The sequence below is a fragment of the Gopherus flavomarginatus genome, chromosome 3 (assembly GCF_025201925.1).
Source record: "Gopherus flavomarginatus isolate rGopFla2 chromosome 3, rGopFla2.mat.asm, whole genome shotgun sequence".
Taxonomy (NCBI): domain Eukaryota; kingdom Metazoa; phylum Chordata; order Testudines; family Testudinidae; genus Gopherus; species Gopherus flavomarginatus.
In genome coordinates, this window is record NC_066619.1 from 45,533,692 (window position 1) to 45,552,703 (window position 19,012).

The 19,012-nt window shown below is 44.4% G+C and overlaps 1 protein-coding gene across 3 annotated transcripts in view; it reads right to left on the reverse strand.

Annotated features, from left to right (window-relative positions):
- JMY (junction mediating and regulatory protein, p53 cofactor) overlaps positions 1-19,012 on the reverse strand; it is a 152,939-nt gene that overhangs the window by 41,154 nt on the left and 92,773 nt on the right. For all 3 annotated transcript variants that reach the window (XR_007773521.1, XM_050946892.1, XM_050946890.1), the window contains exons 5-6: positions 17,632-17,797; positions 9,211-9,398 (exon numbers count right to left, since the gene is read on the reverse strand). Coding sequence is in view for 2 of the 3 variants with exons in the window: in XM_050946892.1 (XP_050802849.1) it covers positions 9,211-9,398; positions 17,632-17,797 (354 nt within the window). In the remaining variant the exon portion in view is untranslated. The remainder of the gene's footprint in view (positions 1-9,210; positions 9,399-17,631; positions 17,798-19,012) is intronic.

Consider the following 19,012-nt stretch of genomic DNA (forward strand, 5'->3'; position numbering starts at 1 on the left):
GTATAACTGGATGTTATGACCTCTATGACCCACTTGTCTGTAGTGATCCACCTCCAAGCATGTTTGAAATAGGCAAGGTGATCTCCAAAATGGGGAAGGTGGGCTCATGGGCACAGCTGTAAATCCAGAGGTGCAGGAGGATTTGAACCATCAACCAATCCATTAAAACTGTTGCTTCAAGATGGCTGGGTCATCATGGAGAGTGGTCATGCAGCCCTCTTTCTCTGAAATCTATGTCTCTTTCTAGCAGGGGGTTTGGTGGATCTATGGAACCTTGAACACTGAATGGGATGTGATCTCTGGGCAGTTTGTTATCTATTAAACTTTGTCTTATTTGTAGGTGTATGTATACCCAGGGATCATAAAACAGTCCTAGAGTCCTTTAGCATGCACAAGCAGTCACCCATGGTTTCCAAGAACAGTTTACAACCAAAGGCAAGATCCTCCACAGCGGTCTGTACTTCCCTCAGATGCCCTGCTCATAACCACAGCCGTGGAGATGAACCTGGCAGCAGTGTGCGCAGCACACCAACATGCTTGACAGGCAGTTCTGACCACCAAGTGGCCCTCAGATGATGGACTGGAATTGCTCCCTATGTTCTTGTGGCAGAAATTCAATAAAAACTGTGAATCTGTTATAATGTGTAAAATTATATTTGGCCATGACCACCTGACAATTCATCATCCTGAAATACAGGGTTGCTGACAAAGAGGCCTTTCACCCAAAGAGATCCTGCCTTTTCTAGTCCTTATTATATGGGGTAGACCTGGAGAAGCGCTCCCTACTCCACTTATTTACCACATCCACCGTCTGGGAGTTAGGTGGTGGGTGGGAGAACAAGTAGTCAGAAACCATAGGGGAAACATAATACTTCTTATCCGCCTATTTCCACATGGGTGGAACAGTGGCAGATGTCTGCCACCAGTCTTACTCAGATCTACAAGTGCCTCAGTGATGGGTAACGCCACTCTGGACAGGTTACTGACTACAAGATATCCAACAGTTTGTGCTGTGAATCACTGACTACTTCAAGAGGAATTTGAAAAGTGTCAGCTACCTTCTTAACAAGGTCTTGAAATTGTCGAAAATCATCAGCCATGGATGCTGGCAGAGGCATAACCAGGTGTTTGAGGGGTGACCTCCTTATCTATCCTAGCTTCCTGAACCTCAAACATCTGCTATGGGAGGGATGGCTGGGGAGGAAAGGGCTGTACAACTCTGGCCTTCCTATGAAGAGTACCAGTGGTCTGGAAAATTCTTGATAGGCTGCCCAGAGATCCAAGTATGGACACTGGGGGTGAGAGGGCATATGGAAGTGGGAGTGGCATGAGGGGCCACCTTGATAATGACCCCAATCTTCCCTACGTCTTTAAGAGAATGGGTTGCTGAACAGATATGTTGGAGAGGCCTGAACAAAAATAGAGGAGACCAACTGAAAGTCTCTTCTCCTCCTCCATCTGATCCAAAGAGAGAGCACCCAATAAAAGTGATGGAGAAACCTGCAGTACTGGAGGACAGTAGTCTGTAGATCAGGGTCTCAGTACCAAGAGATGATCACTACCCATAAGTAGTGGGGACTCTGGTTATTATTGAGAGGTCCTCAGTATATCTTAATTCCTATGCTATCAAGTAGGGCATCGGTATCACCACAGTAGCTAAAGCCAATAGTGGGTGGCACCACTGTTTGCTTGGTGCCAAGAATGCTGCATGCATGGGTACCAATGGCTTGGCTGAACACATAGGTACCAACAGCTGGGTGAACTCGAGATCACCAGCCCCGAGTGTCTATGTTTGCCCTCCTTGCTGGTAGAGGGTACCAAGGCCCTATTGGAGATCTCTCTCTTCTTTGTGCTCTGGGACTTTATGGCCCCACCAGTACTGGAGGAGAAGCCCTTCAATTCAATGGCATGGGGTTGAGTTGAAAGGTCGCCGTTTCAGAGACTGTAGATCTCCCTGGGACCTGGACCTTTTCAGAGCTGTCTTCTTAAGGTGAAAGCATGCACTCCTCTTTTTGGAAGTTTTCCCTTTCTTAGGGGAAGCCTGTGCTGAGATAGAAGGGGTGCTGGAACATGTATGGGGGTGGGGGGATGGCAGGGGGTGTCCTGACCTGACTCAGAAGCTGGCCATCATTAGCACTCTGAGTTTAATCTTCTTGTTTTTCCTTGCCCTGGACTTGAGGGACAGGCAGAAGTTGCAGTTCTGGGAGACATGGGACACCCCCAAGCAACGGACACACTTAGAATGGCCATCACTCACATGTATGGTCTCTTGGCAGAGGCGCAACGTTTGAAACATGGAGAACCAGGCATGCCCTGCCAGGAAAAAAAAAAAAATCTCCCTGAGGGGAGAGAGGAGTAAAACAATTACAAATATACTAACAATTAACTATAAAAATTAATATTAGAAAAAAAACCAAAGCACGCTCAAGGCAGACACTATGGCTCCGTCTCAGGCCAAGATGGTTTAGAAGAAACAGAAGGCAGTTTGCCCATGCCTGCCTAATATGGCCTTTTTGACAAGTTTCAGAGTAGCAGCTGTGTTAGTCTGTATCCACAAAAAGAACTAGAGTAACTTGTGGTACCTTAGAGACTAACAGATTTATTTGCACGAAGAGGCACAGGGGGCATATATGGGCCAAACAGACACTCCTAACTGAAAATCTCCAATTAAGAGCTCAAGAGGAAAATGCGCACCTGATGTGGAGCAGCCATATGGACACTAATAGAAGAAAAGGCAGTTGCTCATGTCTGTTCCACGTCTGTGCATCAGTGCCAGAAGTTTTTCCCCTACCTGTATCCATAGAGGAGCACACTAGCAAGCCTGGAGTGGCACCTCCATTGTGCAGTATAAGGGGCGCTGCACACTTCCCCCACCCTCAGTTCCTTCTTGCCAGACAACTCCAGCAGAGGGGAAGAAGGGTGGGATGTAGAATAGACATGACCAACACACATCGAAGAACGCTAGTTACGGAAAAGGCAACTCTTTTCTTCTTCAAGTGATTGCTCATGTGTAACCCACAATACGTGATTCCAAGCTATATCAGCTAGAGGTGGAAAGGAGTTCACAAACTGTCGGGACAGAGAACAGCCCTGCTGAACCCGGTGTTCTCCCTGGTCTGAGAGACAATCGCACAATGCGAAGTGAACGTGTGAACTGAAGACCACATGGCAGCCCTACAAATGTCCTGAATGGGGACATGGGCCAAAAAGGTAGCCAATGAGGCCTGTGCCCTAGTCGAGTGCACCTTCACAATTGGTGGCGGAGGGATTTCCGCCAGATCATAACAGGTACGGATGCACAAGGTGATCCGGTTGGAGAGCCACTGAGTGGAGATCAGCCGACCTTTCATGCACTCGGCCAAGGCAATGAACAGTTGCAAGGACTTTCTGAATGGCTCAGTCCACTCCAAGTAAAAAGACAGAGCCAGTCACACATCCAGCATGTGGAGGCTGCGCTTCTCACTGGACACATGGGGCTTGGGGCAGAGGACCAGCAGAAAAATGGCCTGATCCATATGATAGGCGGAGACCACCTTCGGGAGGAAAGAAGGGTGTGCGCGGAGCTGGACCTTATCTTTATGAAACACCCTGTACGGGGGCTCGGAGGTCAGGGCCCTGAGTTACAAGACCCACCTAGCCGACATGATTGCAACTAGGAAGGCCACCTTCCATAAAAGGTGTGACCAGGAGCATGTGGCTAGCAGCTCAAACAGGGGCCCCATGAGACGGAACAACACCAGGTTTAAGTTCCACTGTGGGACTGTGGGCCTAACTTAAGGGAAGAGACGATCCAACCCCTTAAGGAATCGGCCAGTCATAGCATGGGACAATATACCGTGTGGCCCTGCACTGGCGGATGGAAAGCTGAGATGGCCACTAAGTGCACCTTGACTGACGAGGGCGCCAGGCCCTGAGCTCTAAGGTGAAGGAGGTAGTCCAGAATAAGATGGATTGGGGCGGCCCCCGGGGAAACGCCCCACTCATCTGCCCATCTGGAAAACCGAGACCACTTTGCCAAGTAGGCTCAGCATGTGGAGGACTGCCTGCTTTCTAGGAGGACGCGCACATCCTTTCCTCCGTACCTAACCAGTGAGCAGCTATACCGTGAGGTGGACTGCCGCTAGGTTGCGGTGGAGGAAGCAGCCCTGGTCCTGGGAGAGGCAACAGTGGGGTGGCCGCAAGGCCTGTGAGGGTCCCATACCAATGCAGCCTGGGCCAGGCCGGGGCAATCAGAAGGACCCGGGCCTTGTCTGTCTTTATCTTTTCCAGGACCTTGAAGATCAGTGGAAACATGGGAAAGGCATAGAGAAACTGGATTGACCAGGACAGGAGGAAGTCATCAGACAGAGCACCCAGTCCCAGCCTCCCCGCCGGAGCAGAACTGGGGGGAGTCCTCAAACTTGGGCAGGGAGCCTCACAGATTGAACTCATACCGGCCCAAGAGAGCCTGGCGGTTCACCACTCATAACTGGAAGCTCAAGGATGAATAAATTTTTCTTCCAAATGAGTCCAGCCACCTTGAATCTTTATTTTTCAAATTAGGGGCTACTTGGCCCTGCCGTTCCCTGTGGTTGACTGACTCAACCATCAGGGAGTTAGGAGCGGGGTGGGTATGTATGTATTCATGCCTCTTGGCGGGTTCAAAATACTTGCGTTCCACTCTCTTAGAGACTGAGGCCAATGAGGCTGGGGTTTGACACAGGGCATTTGAAATTTTCGCCACTCCTCAGTGAAGAGGCAAGACTATCCTTCCTGGTGGCATTGTGGAGTCGGCGGTTTGGCCTGGCTGGCCTAGCCCATCGATGGACGACTATGAAGGGAGGCCGGGCTGACATACGACCTGCCGCTATCCCTGGACCGGGAGGAGCAGCGGTGCTGGGAGCGATGCCGACCACGGGACTATGATCCCAATGTGGAGGACCTGTACTGTCGGTAACAGCTGCTCGGCGATCTGCTCCGGTGGGCAGACCCGTGACGGCGAGATGCCAGCAATCGACGCCCGGGGCTGCAGAGATGGTGCCATGGCGAGGTCCTGGAGCGGGATGACAAACAGGAATGACATCGACGTTCGTGCCGTGACCGGCTGCGATAGCCCCTCCAAGATGAGGACTTTTGGCGTTGTCTGCCTCGGTTCCGTCGCTGTTCGCTCCTTGAGGTAGAGCAGTGCCGAAAGTCTCAATCAGACAGAACCCAACCAGACAGCCTGGTGAGTGTCAAGGGAGATCCACGTGGACTTTTCACTGGATGGACGCTGGGTAGCGAACAGCGTCGGGAATGTTCCCTCGACCGAGACTGGTACTGACCTGGGGGCAACTAGGGAGATCCCAGCAGTGGCTTGCCTTTGGAGTGCAGGCCTGACATCGGCGGTGCTCCTGGTACCGGCATGGATGTAACATCCCAGGCTGCCTGCAGGGACTCCAATGTGGAGGACATCCGGGGAAGCCAGCTCTTAATGGGCCAGGCCACTCTGCTTGACTTGAGTCAGAAGCTTAGAGGCCAGTGGGGATCGAGGACTGCCCAACATGGGTCGAGCCTCTGTCCTGGGTTTACTCTGATGCCGCACTGAAGAAGGCCTCTTCCTAGCCTTCTTGGCATGCCCTGTGGATGGGGAGCGGTGCCAACTAGTCGATACTGCCACAGGGTCACTGCATACCGACACCACGGTGCCCGGTGCCAACTCAGAGTGGCGCACTGGAGCTGGGGTCAGCACCGATTCCATCAGAATAGTCCAGAACCTGATGTCCCTTTCTCTCTTGGTACAAGGCTTAAATGACTTGCAAATCTTGCAGCGATCACTGAGATGGGTTCCCCCTAAACAGCTTAAACAATCTGTGTCCAGATCACTCACCAGCATAGATCGCCTACAAGTGTTGCACGACTTAAAACCTGGGGCATGGGGCATGCCCCAGCACTCTAGCTAAGCTAAACAAAACAATTAACTAACTACAGGTACCATACACTGAACGAGCAAGCAGTTTTGGAGACAAGCTACAGCAAAGCTGGAGCAGAGCAGTTCTGAAGAACCTTCATTGGCGGAAAGAAGGAACTGAGGATGGGGGGAGCGTACAGCGCCCCTTATACTGCACCATGGTGGCACCATTCCAGGGATCGCTAAGGGAGAAACTTCCAGCCCTGGTGCATGTGGTGAGCACGCACACCTATTGTAGAATACTCATGAGCAATCATTTGAAGAAGAATACCTAATCCTATACTACTGTGCAGACATCCGGTTGTAGAAATAGGGTAACAATACAGCTACAACATTTGCAAGCAGAATCCAGAGCTGGCTGTTTAAGAACGATGGAAAATAAACAACTAGTTTTACATTATATTACCTATTAAGAACTAGTTCATGAAGAACCACCTCACCTGGACTGAGGGAAGGGAAAACTAATAGCACTGGAAAAATGACTGACTAAGGTGAAAAAAGATTATCTGTGAAACAAATTTAAGTTTTACAAAGATAAGATGGTGCACAGTCAACTTAGATATAAGGCTTTTATCAAGCTATATGTTGCACTTACTTTTTCACCCTAATCTAAGCGATTCTGCCTCAGTGGCATCTTAAAAAAGTGTCTCAAAACACATGCTTCATGTACTGTGTAGGGGCTTCACTTTTAATGAAAGATAAGGTGTTTCCTTATTGATTTTAAATTGTAATAGTTTCTTACTTTATAAGGTTTGTTACAATGGTGCTATGATTTGACAATGTTTTCACAGAATCATAGATTATTAGGGTTGGAAGGGACCTTAGGAGATCATCTAGTCCAACCCCCTGCTCAAAGCAGGACCAATCCGTAAATCCCTAAATGGCCCCCTCAAGGACTGAGCTCACAACTCTGGATTTACCAGGCCAATGCTCAAACCACTGAGCTATCCCTCCAAAAGGAAAAAGAAAATGAAGTACAAGTTTTGAGAAAGATCTTACACTATTACCAAATGTCAGGTACAATGTGTATTATCAATTGTACATTACACTTCATTTTATGTTTCTGTATTTTTGACGTCAGAACTTTATGGATAAAAAGGATTTATAATACATCATTATATTTTAACTTTTCTGAGAGAGGGTTTTCAGTTTCTTGGACAATTAGATTAGCTATATCTCCTGCAAAAAGAAACAAAAGCAGGAGCTAGTGAGGGAGATGCAATCCTAGTCTTCTCCTATTCAGGATTTTAGCTCGAAAGAGGCAGCAGGGTACAGAGAACCCTAATACCTAAAAATCTATACTGCAGCTAGAGATATTAGATTACTCTAATCTACAGCAGAACCTTGTGGCATATGCCATCTAACATACAGCTTGTCTTCTGTAGTTTGACTGCATAGGCTCTAAGACAGGGGTGGGCAAACTATGGCCTATGGGCTGGATTTGGCCCGTCTGGGCTTTGGATCCGGCCCATGGAATTGCAACCTCTGTGGTGCCGCAGGCCCCACACTGCTCCCAGAAGCAACCTCAGCCACTGGAGGAGAGGGGGAAGAGGCCTGCGTGTGCTGCCCTTGTCTGTAGGCACCATCTCCCGCAACTCCCATTGGCAGGGAACGGGGAACTGCAGCCAATGGGAGCTTCAGGGGAGGTACCCACAGGCGAGTGAAGCGCACGGAGCCCTCTGCTCCCCTTCCGCCATGGGCTGCAGGGACATGGTGCTGGCCACTTGCAGGAGAGGAGCAGGGCCAGGGCAGGCAGTCGGAGAGCCTTCCCTGGCCCCGGTGCATGCCGCTGCTACCCAGGAGTCACTCTAGGTAAGACAGTGGTGACTGAAAACCAGATAGTACAAAAAAAACAAAACAAAACAAAACAAAAAGTTAGCTGGTATAAAGATAACTGCTTGGTGACTGTTTTAACTCTTCAGCTGGTTTTCAAATTTAGTACACAGCCATGGATGAAAAAACTCAAGACTATCTCTAGTACTGTGATGTTTTATGTGATGTTTTACTTTCAATAATATATTCACTCGTAAATAATGCATGTTCATATAATTGCATGGGGCTTTAAGGGAACTACAGACAAGTCATTCAGAGAAATGAATGAATGTGCGTTTACCAAAATTTAACATATGACTTGAAAATGTAATCCATATTGCAACATTTCTGCATACAAATCACAACCGTTAATCTTTCAAGACAGGTTAATATTAAAGAGATAATCCATACCGTAACTTAAATCTCTTCATATACTGATTACAAATTAAAGTTCCATGAAAAACTGTTGCTTCTCTACTCAAGTCTTTTGACATTTTTTTAAATTGGGGAAAAAAACCTGATTTTTCTTTAAAAGTCTATTTAATCTAATCTGGGAACCCAAACCCTGAAATGCCCTAATCGTAACATTGCATGGGGTCACTACAGGGCAGAGTTAAAGTTATTTCAGTGCTCTAAATTGTGAATTTTCACACTTCTAACAGGACTGAAACCAAGCTGCCCAAAGGAAAGATCGTGGCCCCTATGCTGTTACGAAGTAGAGAGGATGACTGAGCAGCAGATGAATAAAGACAGTGACTATCTTTGCTAAGGGCAGCCTGTGGTCTCCACTGCACTGGGAACAATCAGAGATGGAAGCCATTTTGAGAAGGGCATCTTAATTGTGGGGAGACTATGCTCCACTGAACTGGGAATAATAGCTATTTTGAAAGAGGACTATTCTTGGCAGAATTCTCTGTAGAAAAACATTAGCCTCTACTAAAGGAGAAACTTCCAGTTGTGAAGAACAGAAGCAGCCACCAAAATAAACAAACTAATGAATAAATATATTTAACGCTAACAAAAACTTCTTCAAAAACAAGGTTTCAGGACATTTTGATTATATTGGAAGTCTGAAGAGTCTGTTTTTCCATTATTAAGGTTACTAGAGACCAAAAAAAGTATTAAAGGACCCATTTTTAACAGACTGATTTATAAATTATCTAAAATGAATTATGTGCTCCAAGTGTTGTAATTGTGGGGTACAGAACAAGGTTGAACTGTTGCAAAACTTCTCAGCCTTCACTGTGGAACTAAAATGGATAGCTCCATAATTTTAAGGAGCATCAAAAACTTGGTATCTTATATCCCTTATCCCAGAACACTTATGTGCAGCTACTGTTCCCGAAGAGATGCAATTTACTGGGTGTTGAGTCTCCCTGTGTGGACTCCCATCCAAGTTTGGATGTCTCTGTGGTTTTACTAAAAAGGGGACGTCTCTGTTAGAGAAGAATTGTACAATTTAATATTACCTTTTTATTTCTGAGGTAAGCTTTCTTGGCTGAAATGCGTCCACGCCTTGCTTCCAGCTGGCGGATTTTCTGTTGCAACTTCTGCAGCTCCTCTCTTTGTAAGTGTATAGATGTTGCCATATCTTCTTTTTCAAGCATGGCTTCCATACTTTCATAAGTATCGTAATATACCACTTCATCTCTCTTCTCTGTTTATAAAATGTCAGCAATAAAAAGGCAAATCAGTGAACGTGACTGAGATAAAACACTAAGTTGGTGGATTCCTTTTTTTTGTTTAACATTGAACCTTGCATTAGACAATGCGCAGGAAGAGCTGGTCTTGACAAAAACAACAGTTGAGAGCCAACGTGTTAAAGAGGCACAACGTCCGAAGGCTCTACAGCAGGGGTCGGCAACCTACGGCATACATGCCAATGGTGGCACACGAGCCAATTTTGCCTGGCACGCGGCTGCCAGCCGGGGTCCTGGCCACCGGCCCCACTCAGCCCACTTTCAGCTGAGTGAACGGAATCCCAGGCCGGCAGGAGGCTGAGCGGGGCTGGCGGCCGGGACCCTGGAACGGTGGCAGGCACACCCCCCAGCTTCCCCCTCACTGTGCTCGGGTTCTGCAGCTCCCAGGAGTGAGAGCTACCAGGGCACGGGACCCTGAGCCTGCTCCGAGAGAGGTGGCAGTGGCAGCTCACACTCCCGGGAGCCGCAGAGCCCGAGCACAGCGAGAGAGGAGCCAGAAAGAGCACGGGGACTGCTGCCCGCATGCATCTGGTGCAGGAGCCCCCCTGGGGGGGCACCAAGATGCAGGCTGGGCAGGCACATCCCTCGGCTCCCCCCTTACCGTGCTAGGGCTCTGCGGCTCCTGGAAGTGTGAGCCGCCGGGACTGCTGCCCCTCCCACAGCTCCCCCCCTTCCTGCTGCCTCAGTACTCCAAGTACTGATCGGCAGAGACATGGTAAGGGGAGTCCCTTGGGGCAGTCAGGGAGCAGGGGGAGGGTTGGATGGGTCAGGAGTTCTGAGGGTCCTGTCAGGGGGCAGGGAGTGGTTGATGGGGAGTGGGAGACCCGGGAGTCTGTCTGGGGGTGGAGATGTAGATAAGGGTTGGGGCAATCAGGGGACAGGTAGGAGGTAGGGTCTGAGGGGGGCAGTTAGGGTGGGGGGAGTCTCAGGAGGGGGCAGTCAGGGAACAAGGAGCAGGGGCGGGTTCTGATGGGGGCAGTCGGGGTGGGAAGTGGGAGGGAGTGGATGGGGGTGGGGGGCGCATGGGGGCTGGCACCCGCATACATCCACTACAGCCTGCAGAAGCCCCTGGGGGGCGCCAGGCTGCAGCCTGGGCAGGAGGGCACAGCTGCTCCCTGCTAGCAGCGGCGCCACCTTTGCAGGGCTGCTGCCCCCCTGCACCACGCTGGCTTCTGCATGGCTGGGGCTTGCTGCTACTGCAAGCAGGACACTGGCTCTCCAGTGTCTCCGGAAGGCGGCTCCTCCCTGCCGAGCTGCTGCAGTGGCTCAAGTCCGGCAAAGCCAGTGAGTGGACTTGGGGCGGGGGCCACTGGGGTGGGGAGGGGCTGTGCACCCTCCAGGGGAGTTCAGGGGGCGGGAAGGGGGGGGAACCTGGTCTGAGGAGCAGACCCTGGGGTCTATAAAGGCTCGTTGGGATTTACCCCTCAATGAACTGATGTGCGGGGGGGAGGAGAGGGAGCAAGGTGGAAGTTTCACCTAGGGCGCAAAATATCCTTGCCCTGGCCCTGCCCCGGGGGTGTGTGCACCCCAGGTTAAGAACCACTGCACTAAACTGATAAGATCTGCATTTTAAATTTAATTTTAGATGAAGCTTCTTAAACATTTTAAAAAACTTGTTTACTTTACATACAACAATAGTTTATAGACTTATAGAGAGAGACCTTCTAAAAATGTTAAAATGTATTACTGGCATGTGAAACTTTAAATCAGAGTGAATAAATGAAGACTCAGCACACCACTTCTGAAAGGTTGCCAACCCCTGCTCTACAGTTTAGCTAAAACATAAAAAGCTACATCAATTATGTACCTCCTGTACCTTATTGGCTCACACACCATTCTAAGAAAGAATAAATGTAAGCATGGATTTGGGAAGGAAACATAACCCCATGTCACCCCAACACTACAACCCTGATAGTGTTTGAACTTAACTAACGTGAGGGGAGAGAGTTTATGCTGCACAGTGATCCCATGTGATCTCCACTGTAAAGTTCAAGCTATATAGCCCCTTCCTAGGGTGTCCATTGTGTGACTCTTCTTCAGATATCTCACACACACACACACACACACACACACACACACACACACACACACACACACACACACACACACACACACACACACACACACACACACACACACACACACACCATGAAAGAGAAATTAGACAACATGATGATCCCAAGATTTCACCCATCAGAAGGTTTCTGGGCGCCTAGTCACAGCTTCTGCTCACCGGAGGCAGGGTGAGTACCTCTGCTAGGCTTCCCTTGAAGACACCACACTTAAGAGGACAATGACATTATCAAAAGTCGTCTTATATCTCCTGCAGTCAGCCACCTCAGGAAAGCTGCTACTCTGGTTGCATACAACTCTAACTTCCTCCTACCCAGCTGTAGGATTCTTCTGGGGCAAGGGCTTCCCTCCTTCCTTCTATGAGGCTACCCATCTTAAAAGCAGCAGCCATTTACTGTGTCATCTGCATGAAGCATCTTCTGCCTCCTGGTGCTGACTATATCTCCCTGCTAACAAACAACAACTCGGAAGAAGAAAGTGATTCTAGCAAGTAAGGACAGAACTTCATAACTCTAAAATTAAAACAATGTACAAAAAACCCCACACTAGTCATTGAACCTAGTACTCACTTAGAAAAAAAAATTCAACCAAAAAAAAAAAAAAAAAAAAAAGTCAGCCATACATATCACTGGACCACTTTATGAAAAATCAGCCTGCAAAATTTCATGTTTGAATCATCTAAAACTGTATTTTCTTAAGCAGCTATCAAAGAGAGAATCTGTGTGCAGTTTTCATTCTAAAACGAGGAAGAGTTGTAAAACAGGATTTTACAAATGAACTGACAGACTCAATTACTGGCTGGATAAAAATCAATGATTTAAAAAAACTAAATCAAAAAATGGTTGGTTGGTTGGTTGGTTTTTTGGTAAAATGCTTTTTGAGGGGGAAAAACCTATCTAAAGATAGTTTTAATTAAGATACTTTATAGCTCAAAGATATCTCATCATGGAATAGGGATTATAAATTCGAATTCTATGGTATGAGACAATATATTCATGTAATGTTTAAGAAAAGTTTTGTAAAGGAGTTCTAATAGTTCATGGATTAGGGACCCAATCTTATGGGGTTCCAGGAGTTTCACAGAATCATAACAGAGCAGATGTTGCAGGCAAATTGCCGGATAAAGTGTATGAAAGAGAAACTGAGCAGTGCGCAAAAGGTCTAGAGGGTAAAATTGCTAACCTGAGTCTTGATGGGTGGAGCAATGTCCACAGTGATCCTGCTGTATGTGCTTGTGTGACAACAGAAGAAAGGAATGTCTCTTTACAGAAACAATTGTTACATCAGGAAATGCGCACACAGTAGAATACTTACAAGAAGTAGCAGTAAAAACAATTAAAAAAATCAAATGTCTAGTACACGGCTTGGTCACAGACAATGCTGCAAATGTATCCAAGATGAGAAAAAATTATTTAGAAGAGAGTCCCAAGCTAATAACATATGGTTGAAGTGCTTATTTGATGACCTCCTAGCCAAAGACTTCAGTGTTCAAGAAATAAAGGCTAATGTTGTTGAAACTGCAAAATACTTCTGTAACAACCACTTTGCAGTAGCTGCTCTGACAAAAGTGGGAAGAACCAAGCTAACTCTCCCACAAGATGTGCGACGGAACTCAGTAGTGGACTGTTTTGAGCACTATATCAAGAACTGGCCTCATCTGTGAACAAAATCGTGAAAAAATAGATGGCACTGTCACAGACAAAGTTCTCAACACTGGGCTTAAGAGAAATGTTGAACACATGCTGAGTACCCTGAAGCCTATTTCTATAGCCTTGAACAAAATGCAGGGAAATAGTTGTTTTATTGCTGACGCCATTGAAATTTGGAAGGAACTGAGTGAGATCTTAAAGAGAGAAATATGCAATGACAGAGTTAAATTACAAGCATTAACAAAACAAATGGGACAAGCACTATCACCAGCTCATTTTCTTGCAAATATTCTCAATACTCAATTCTCAGTACCAGGGTCAAACCTTAACTACTGAAGAAGAATTGGCTATGACATGGACATCCAGCAATCATCCCTCTATAATGCAACTATAATAAACTTGAGAGATAAGAGTGAACGAATCAAAAAATATATGTTTGCTGATAACATTTTAAAGAAAGTCACACCAGTGAACTGGTGGAACGAATCAAAAAATATATGTTTGCTGATAATGTTTTAAAGAAAGTCACACCAGTGAACTGGAGGAAGTCACTTAAGCACTTGGATTCAGACTGTTGAAGTGATAATCTCACTTTTAACAGCAGTAGCTTCTTCTCCCAGTGTAGAAAGAATATTTTCTTCCACTGGACTAATTCATTCCAAACTGAGAAATCATTTGGGACCTGAAAAGTAGGAAAGCTTGTTTTTCTTTTCTAGATTATGAACAAACAGGAAAATGAAGGTGAAGACGACTGAGTTACCTGCAGAAGCCAATATTTTAAGTTTCTCATGTTGACCTGGCTGACACAGTCAATTTCTTTTTTTTTTAAATATTTAATTTAACTATTTTAGTTAAAAACAATGTTAACAAAAACAAACCTTATTTTAAAAAACTTGAATGTTTAACTACATTCAAAAATTCATTTGCTTGTTTTGTTAAAATATTTATTAAATGTTTGCCGTTGAAGAAAAAAAATCCACAACACAGAAGGCTGTTGTTTTAGTTAAATAAAACAGTTTAAATGTCTGTCTGGTGATATTCTCCTCCTAATACTGCATGGCAAGAAAATCCTCCAAATATTAATGGTTAACCTGTTGATTTGGAGATAGTTCACTTCCCAATGACTTCAGAAATATCTGCTTCAATTACCTTTGGTAAATAAAATACCCAAACAATCATTCATCTTCTGATATAGCTGTAAAACTAATCTGAAAGGTTTCAAAATAAATCACTTTAAAAATGGTCTCTGCGCATCCCCTGCTGTCTGCCTCCCCCGATGACCGTGCCCGCATCCCGAGGGCATGTGTTTGTTGGGGGCGGGGGGAGGAGTGAAGGATAGCTCAGAGGTTTGAGCATTGACCTGCTAAACCCAGGGTTGTGAGTTCAATCCTTGAGGGGGGCACTTAGGAATCTGGGACAAAAATCTGTCTGGGGATTGGTCCTGCTTTCAGCAGCGGGTTGGACTAGATGACCTCCTGAGGTCCCTTCCAACCCTGATGGTCTATGATTCTATGTATAGTGTGTCCTTTCTAAAAATGAAACCTACATCTATCTCTGAGTTGTGAAGGATGTGTATTAAGGTTATAACAACCAACAAGAATGCACTTTTATGTAGAAATCCATGATTAAATCGAGTCTTCCTGACTAGTGATTTAAATCAAATCCACCCTGCTCAATTATATCTTTAACAAGCACTTCAATGCTAAAACTGGGACATGCAAGAGTTTTCTTTAAAATATTTGTACATTATCAGGTTCCCTTTCAATTCTATTGTTTCTTTCATCAGAAAAACACAAACTATTATTTTTGGCCTTTAAAACATGTCTGTGAGGTTGGTAAATACTGAAGCTCTCTTATAACCTGGAACATGAAAAATATGCAAATTAAAATAATTCCTTTTCAGTTTAGCCCCACAACATTCAGACTTGCCAGATAAATTAAAATACTAAGCTAGCAGCCAACTCTCACATTATCTGTTGATGACATTCCATCCACCACAAATCCCTCAGCAGAGAGGAAGCTGGCCTGTTTGGGTATGTTGACCCTTTAAAAGCCTTAATTTACAGAATGTGAATTCAAGTACAGATATTCTGTTGGTAACTCTAAAGGCCATCATCATGGAATTCTCTATTTACTGTCTCAATAGCTACCAGAGCAACTAACTGGGTTCCATTTACAAGTAAAACAATGTTTTTTCCCTCCCTAACTAACAACTGGACATTCAAGCTAGGATTTTGAAGTAAAGTTGTGTTTTTTTCTTTAATGCTTTAGCATTATCAAAAGAAGATTCTCAGCCAGAATTTAGTCAATTCTGCTGATGCCTTCTCATGGCACTACAGAGTGAATGTAGCTACCAGGAGTAAAAAGTAGTTCCAGTTTACAATGGTTACTAAAATGTACATAGTACAGATCTGTTTCATAAGAAAAATGCTGCTTTTCTGACCATAACTGTACTTTAAAGGAAGTAGGATTGATTATCCAATAAACAGCACTTTTCTCTCTGAGTCAGTAGTAATTCGCATGTGTTAGAGGCCACTGTACTTTGAGAGATGCCATGTTTCAGAGGAGATGCAGGATCCTATGGTATTTTTTACAAGAGTAACTGCACTAGTTCTGCTGGATTAATTCCAAATAGGTAGTTTCATTCTGCCTAACTAAAACTCCCCCATAAATTTCAACTGGACCAGTATTCTTTCAGTATTCTGTCCTAACTTGCATGTAGTATTGCTGTACATTATTTAAAGACGCTAACTCCTAACAGACTGTTGCATTCAATAAAGTCTGTCAAACCCTTTAAGCTTTTTTGGATAAAGGCTTAAATATAAAAGTGTAATATTGTGAAATAAGAATATTTTTAAAACTTAAGCAGTGAGCTATGAAGAATTTTTCTGATTCAGTAATCATCTGAAAGCTTGCTTAAGTGTACCATAACCAAAACAGTGATGTATACTATTTTTACAGCAGGTCTACTGTTCTTTTGATGGAAAAGTTGGTAATAGTGGAATGATCTCAATACCCAAACTGAATTTAAGTACTGGTGACAATGTACCTCTCAACTCAGAGGTCCTTCAAATTACTCAGTGAACCTTCCAAAAGTAAAAGTCAACATAACATTATAGTTTTGCTAATATTAATTTAAAGAAAATGGATTTAATCACTTCTTTCTCCTTTGTCTCTCTTACTAGATAGGTTCCTTTCTGGCTGCATGAAAGTAAACTGTGCAGTGACATCAGGATCAAAACTAGAATCATATCCTAAAGCAGTCTGTGAACAAAGAGCTATCTATTGAGCACTTACTCATGGCCTGCAGAGAGCTGGCTAGGCTGACTGCTAAATTTCATTAAAAGACAGCTAAAAATGTATTAAGCTCTCTCTCTATGGGCTCAATTACAGTAATTGACATAAGGATGTTATAAGATCACACATGTGAGAAGAGACGGTCCACACTACTGTAAATGGGGGAAAAGGTGCCATCTCCCAAGACGTAATTCACAACATGAGCACATTTGAAAATTTCTGCTCTAGAGTGACTTTTCTGATGAACACTTCCTCCACAAGTCCTTTAGCATTGAGCCAGCATAGACAGCTAACATCTGAGTAAAAGTATAAGCATAAGAAAACCCAGGAAACCAGGCTGGACACAAACACACTAAATTTCCCTGCTTCATGTCTATGAGTTGGTTTTAAATGATTTGTGAGCTAGATCAGGTCTAGGGGCCCTAGCTTGCTGTCCCTGATCTAAAAACTCTGTTATAAGGGCAGCATAAATGTTTCAAAATGTATCAAAAGCTCAGCTAGAGGATTCTAATTTGCATGACGCCTCCTTGACAGCCACTTGCTAGACTTAAAAGCAGCAAAGAGTCCTGTGGCATCTTATAGACTAACAGACGTATTGGAGCATGAGCTTTCGTGGGTGAATACCCACTTCGTCGGATGTCTAAAAGGTGCCACAGGACTCTTTGCTACTTTTACAGATCCAGACTTACATGGCTACCCCTCTGATACTTGCTACATTTAAACATTTATTTCAAAAATTTTGAGAGCAACAACTCTTGTAAGTTAGCCAAACATGCAGTACACAAGACTATTTAGAAAATAATTCCTTCCTTTCTAGTCCTAATTTTTCCAAATATTGCATAAGATGTTAGGTATGTGATTCCAACTGAAGGTAAGGAGACAAAGTAATACATTATTTGGGAATTGGTCCTGCTTTGAGCAGGGGGTTGGACTAGATGACCTCCTCAGGTCCCTTCCAACCCTGATATTCTACTATTCTATGATAAAGATTTAAAAATTTACCTCCTTCTCCCAGATGCAGATTTTAACTTATTTTAATTGTACTTATGTTCAAAGTCCTAAGTCTTTACTTATTTAGAGAATGCTAAAATTGCTGATTCTAAGTTTTACAGTTCTAGTAGTAGTACTGTCTTAGATAACAAAGATTATGCACATTAAACGTGTACTGCACCTGACAAAAGTCTTTTGATGCTTTCAAGTTGTGCTGTCAGCAGCAGCTCTTCATACTTCAAAATCTCAAACTGCACTTCATACAACTGAAGCTGTAGATCATAATAATCAGCTTCCAACTGGTCCAAATGGGCTATGGCTTCTGTACCACCTTGCAAAGTCTGCATCTGAATGGAGAGAAGAAAAAAAAAGAAAAAAGAAAAGTGAATAACACATGTCTACAGGATCCTAGTAAAACCAAGACCTAGATATTCATTGTTATGTTAAAAAAATTAAAACATGCAAAAAGTAGTTTTAATAGAGACAGTTCAGGTTATTGTAAATATGGATAAACTCAATACTGTCAATGCTGTAAAAGTTTTGACTACTCTCACTTCAGATGTAATAGTCAACGTATTTTCAGTATAGCACTAGGAGGCCTGTAACATCAGGTTACAGTTTATGACTGCTCATTCTTTCAGGATGAGGAGAGTGAGGTACAGCCCCAACTTCCTGTTTCTTCTGTTTCTGTATGTATTTCATGTTTTTGTGTTTGTTTGTTTTTGTAGATAGAGCAATAGGGGTCTAATATAACCATTTGGTACTGTGTTAGCTTAGATGCAAAAATGTTTTAAAATTGTTAGAGGCTGTTATACCAACAAAACCTAGAAAACTCAAGTTAAGATTGACAGTCTAGGTCACGGTGAACTAAAAAAATGACTAAATGTATCTCTCTCTCTCTCAATGGGACAACAACTGAGGAATCTTCCAGCAAATAAAATACATATACTTTACTCTATGTTTTCCACTCTCACACACTATGTGGCTAACCTTCCTAGATGCAGACATAAAGCAGCATACCTGCCTAACCCACAGGCTTTTGTGCCATTTCTCAGGCCTCCCTTCAAAATCTCAGGACATCCAGTGCTGCAGCAATGAACAGAAGAGAACATTAGATCCTTTTTAGTTAGAGAGAAAAGTTGATAGTTCTTGAGCCTCATTGTTTTGGGAGTAAAGTAAGAGAATAGAGAATTTCCCAGGTTTAAAACAATGATGTCAATTTTTCTGGTCATATGTCAGAAAGGAATATGTAAAACAAGGTTTCAGAAAACAGCCAAAATGCAAATTCTAAGCTTTTCCATTTCCCACAGTAGGCAAGTATGCATAGCAGCCAGATCCTGTTTTGCTAGAAAGTGGGGATTGGAGTTCAGAACTGCACAGTCAGCTGATATTGAAAGGAATCTCTCATCCGTTGCTGCATTTTACAGGAGAATCTAGCTTTGGATTTCTCTGTTTATCTTTCCCACCTACCAGTCACTGCCAAAGCCAAACATAAGTTCTTAACAAAATGAGTCCCTGTCAGCTTCTATGAAGTCTGGCTCCCCTCCTAGCTGAGGCAGGAG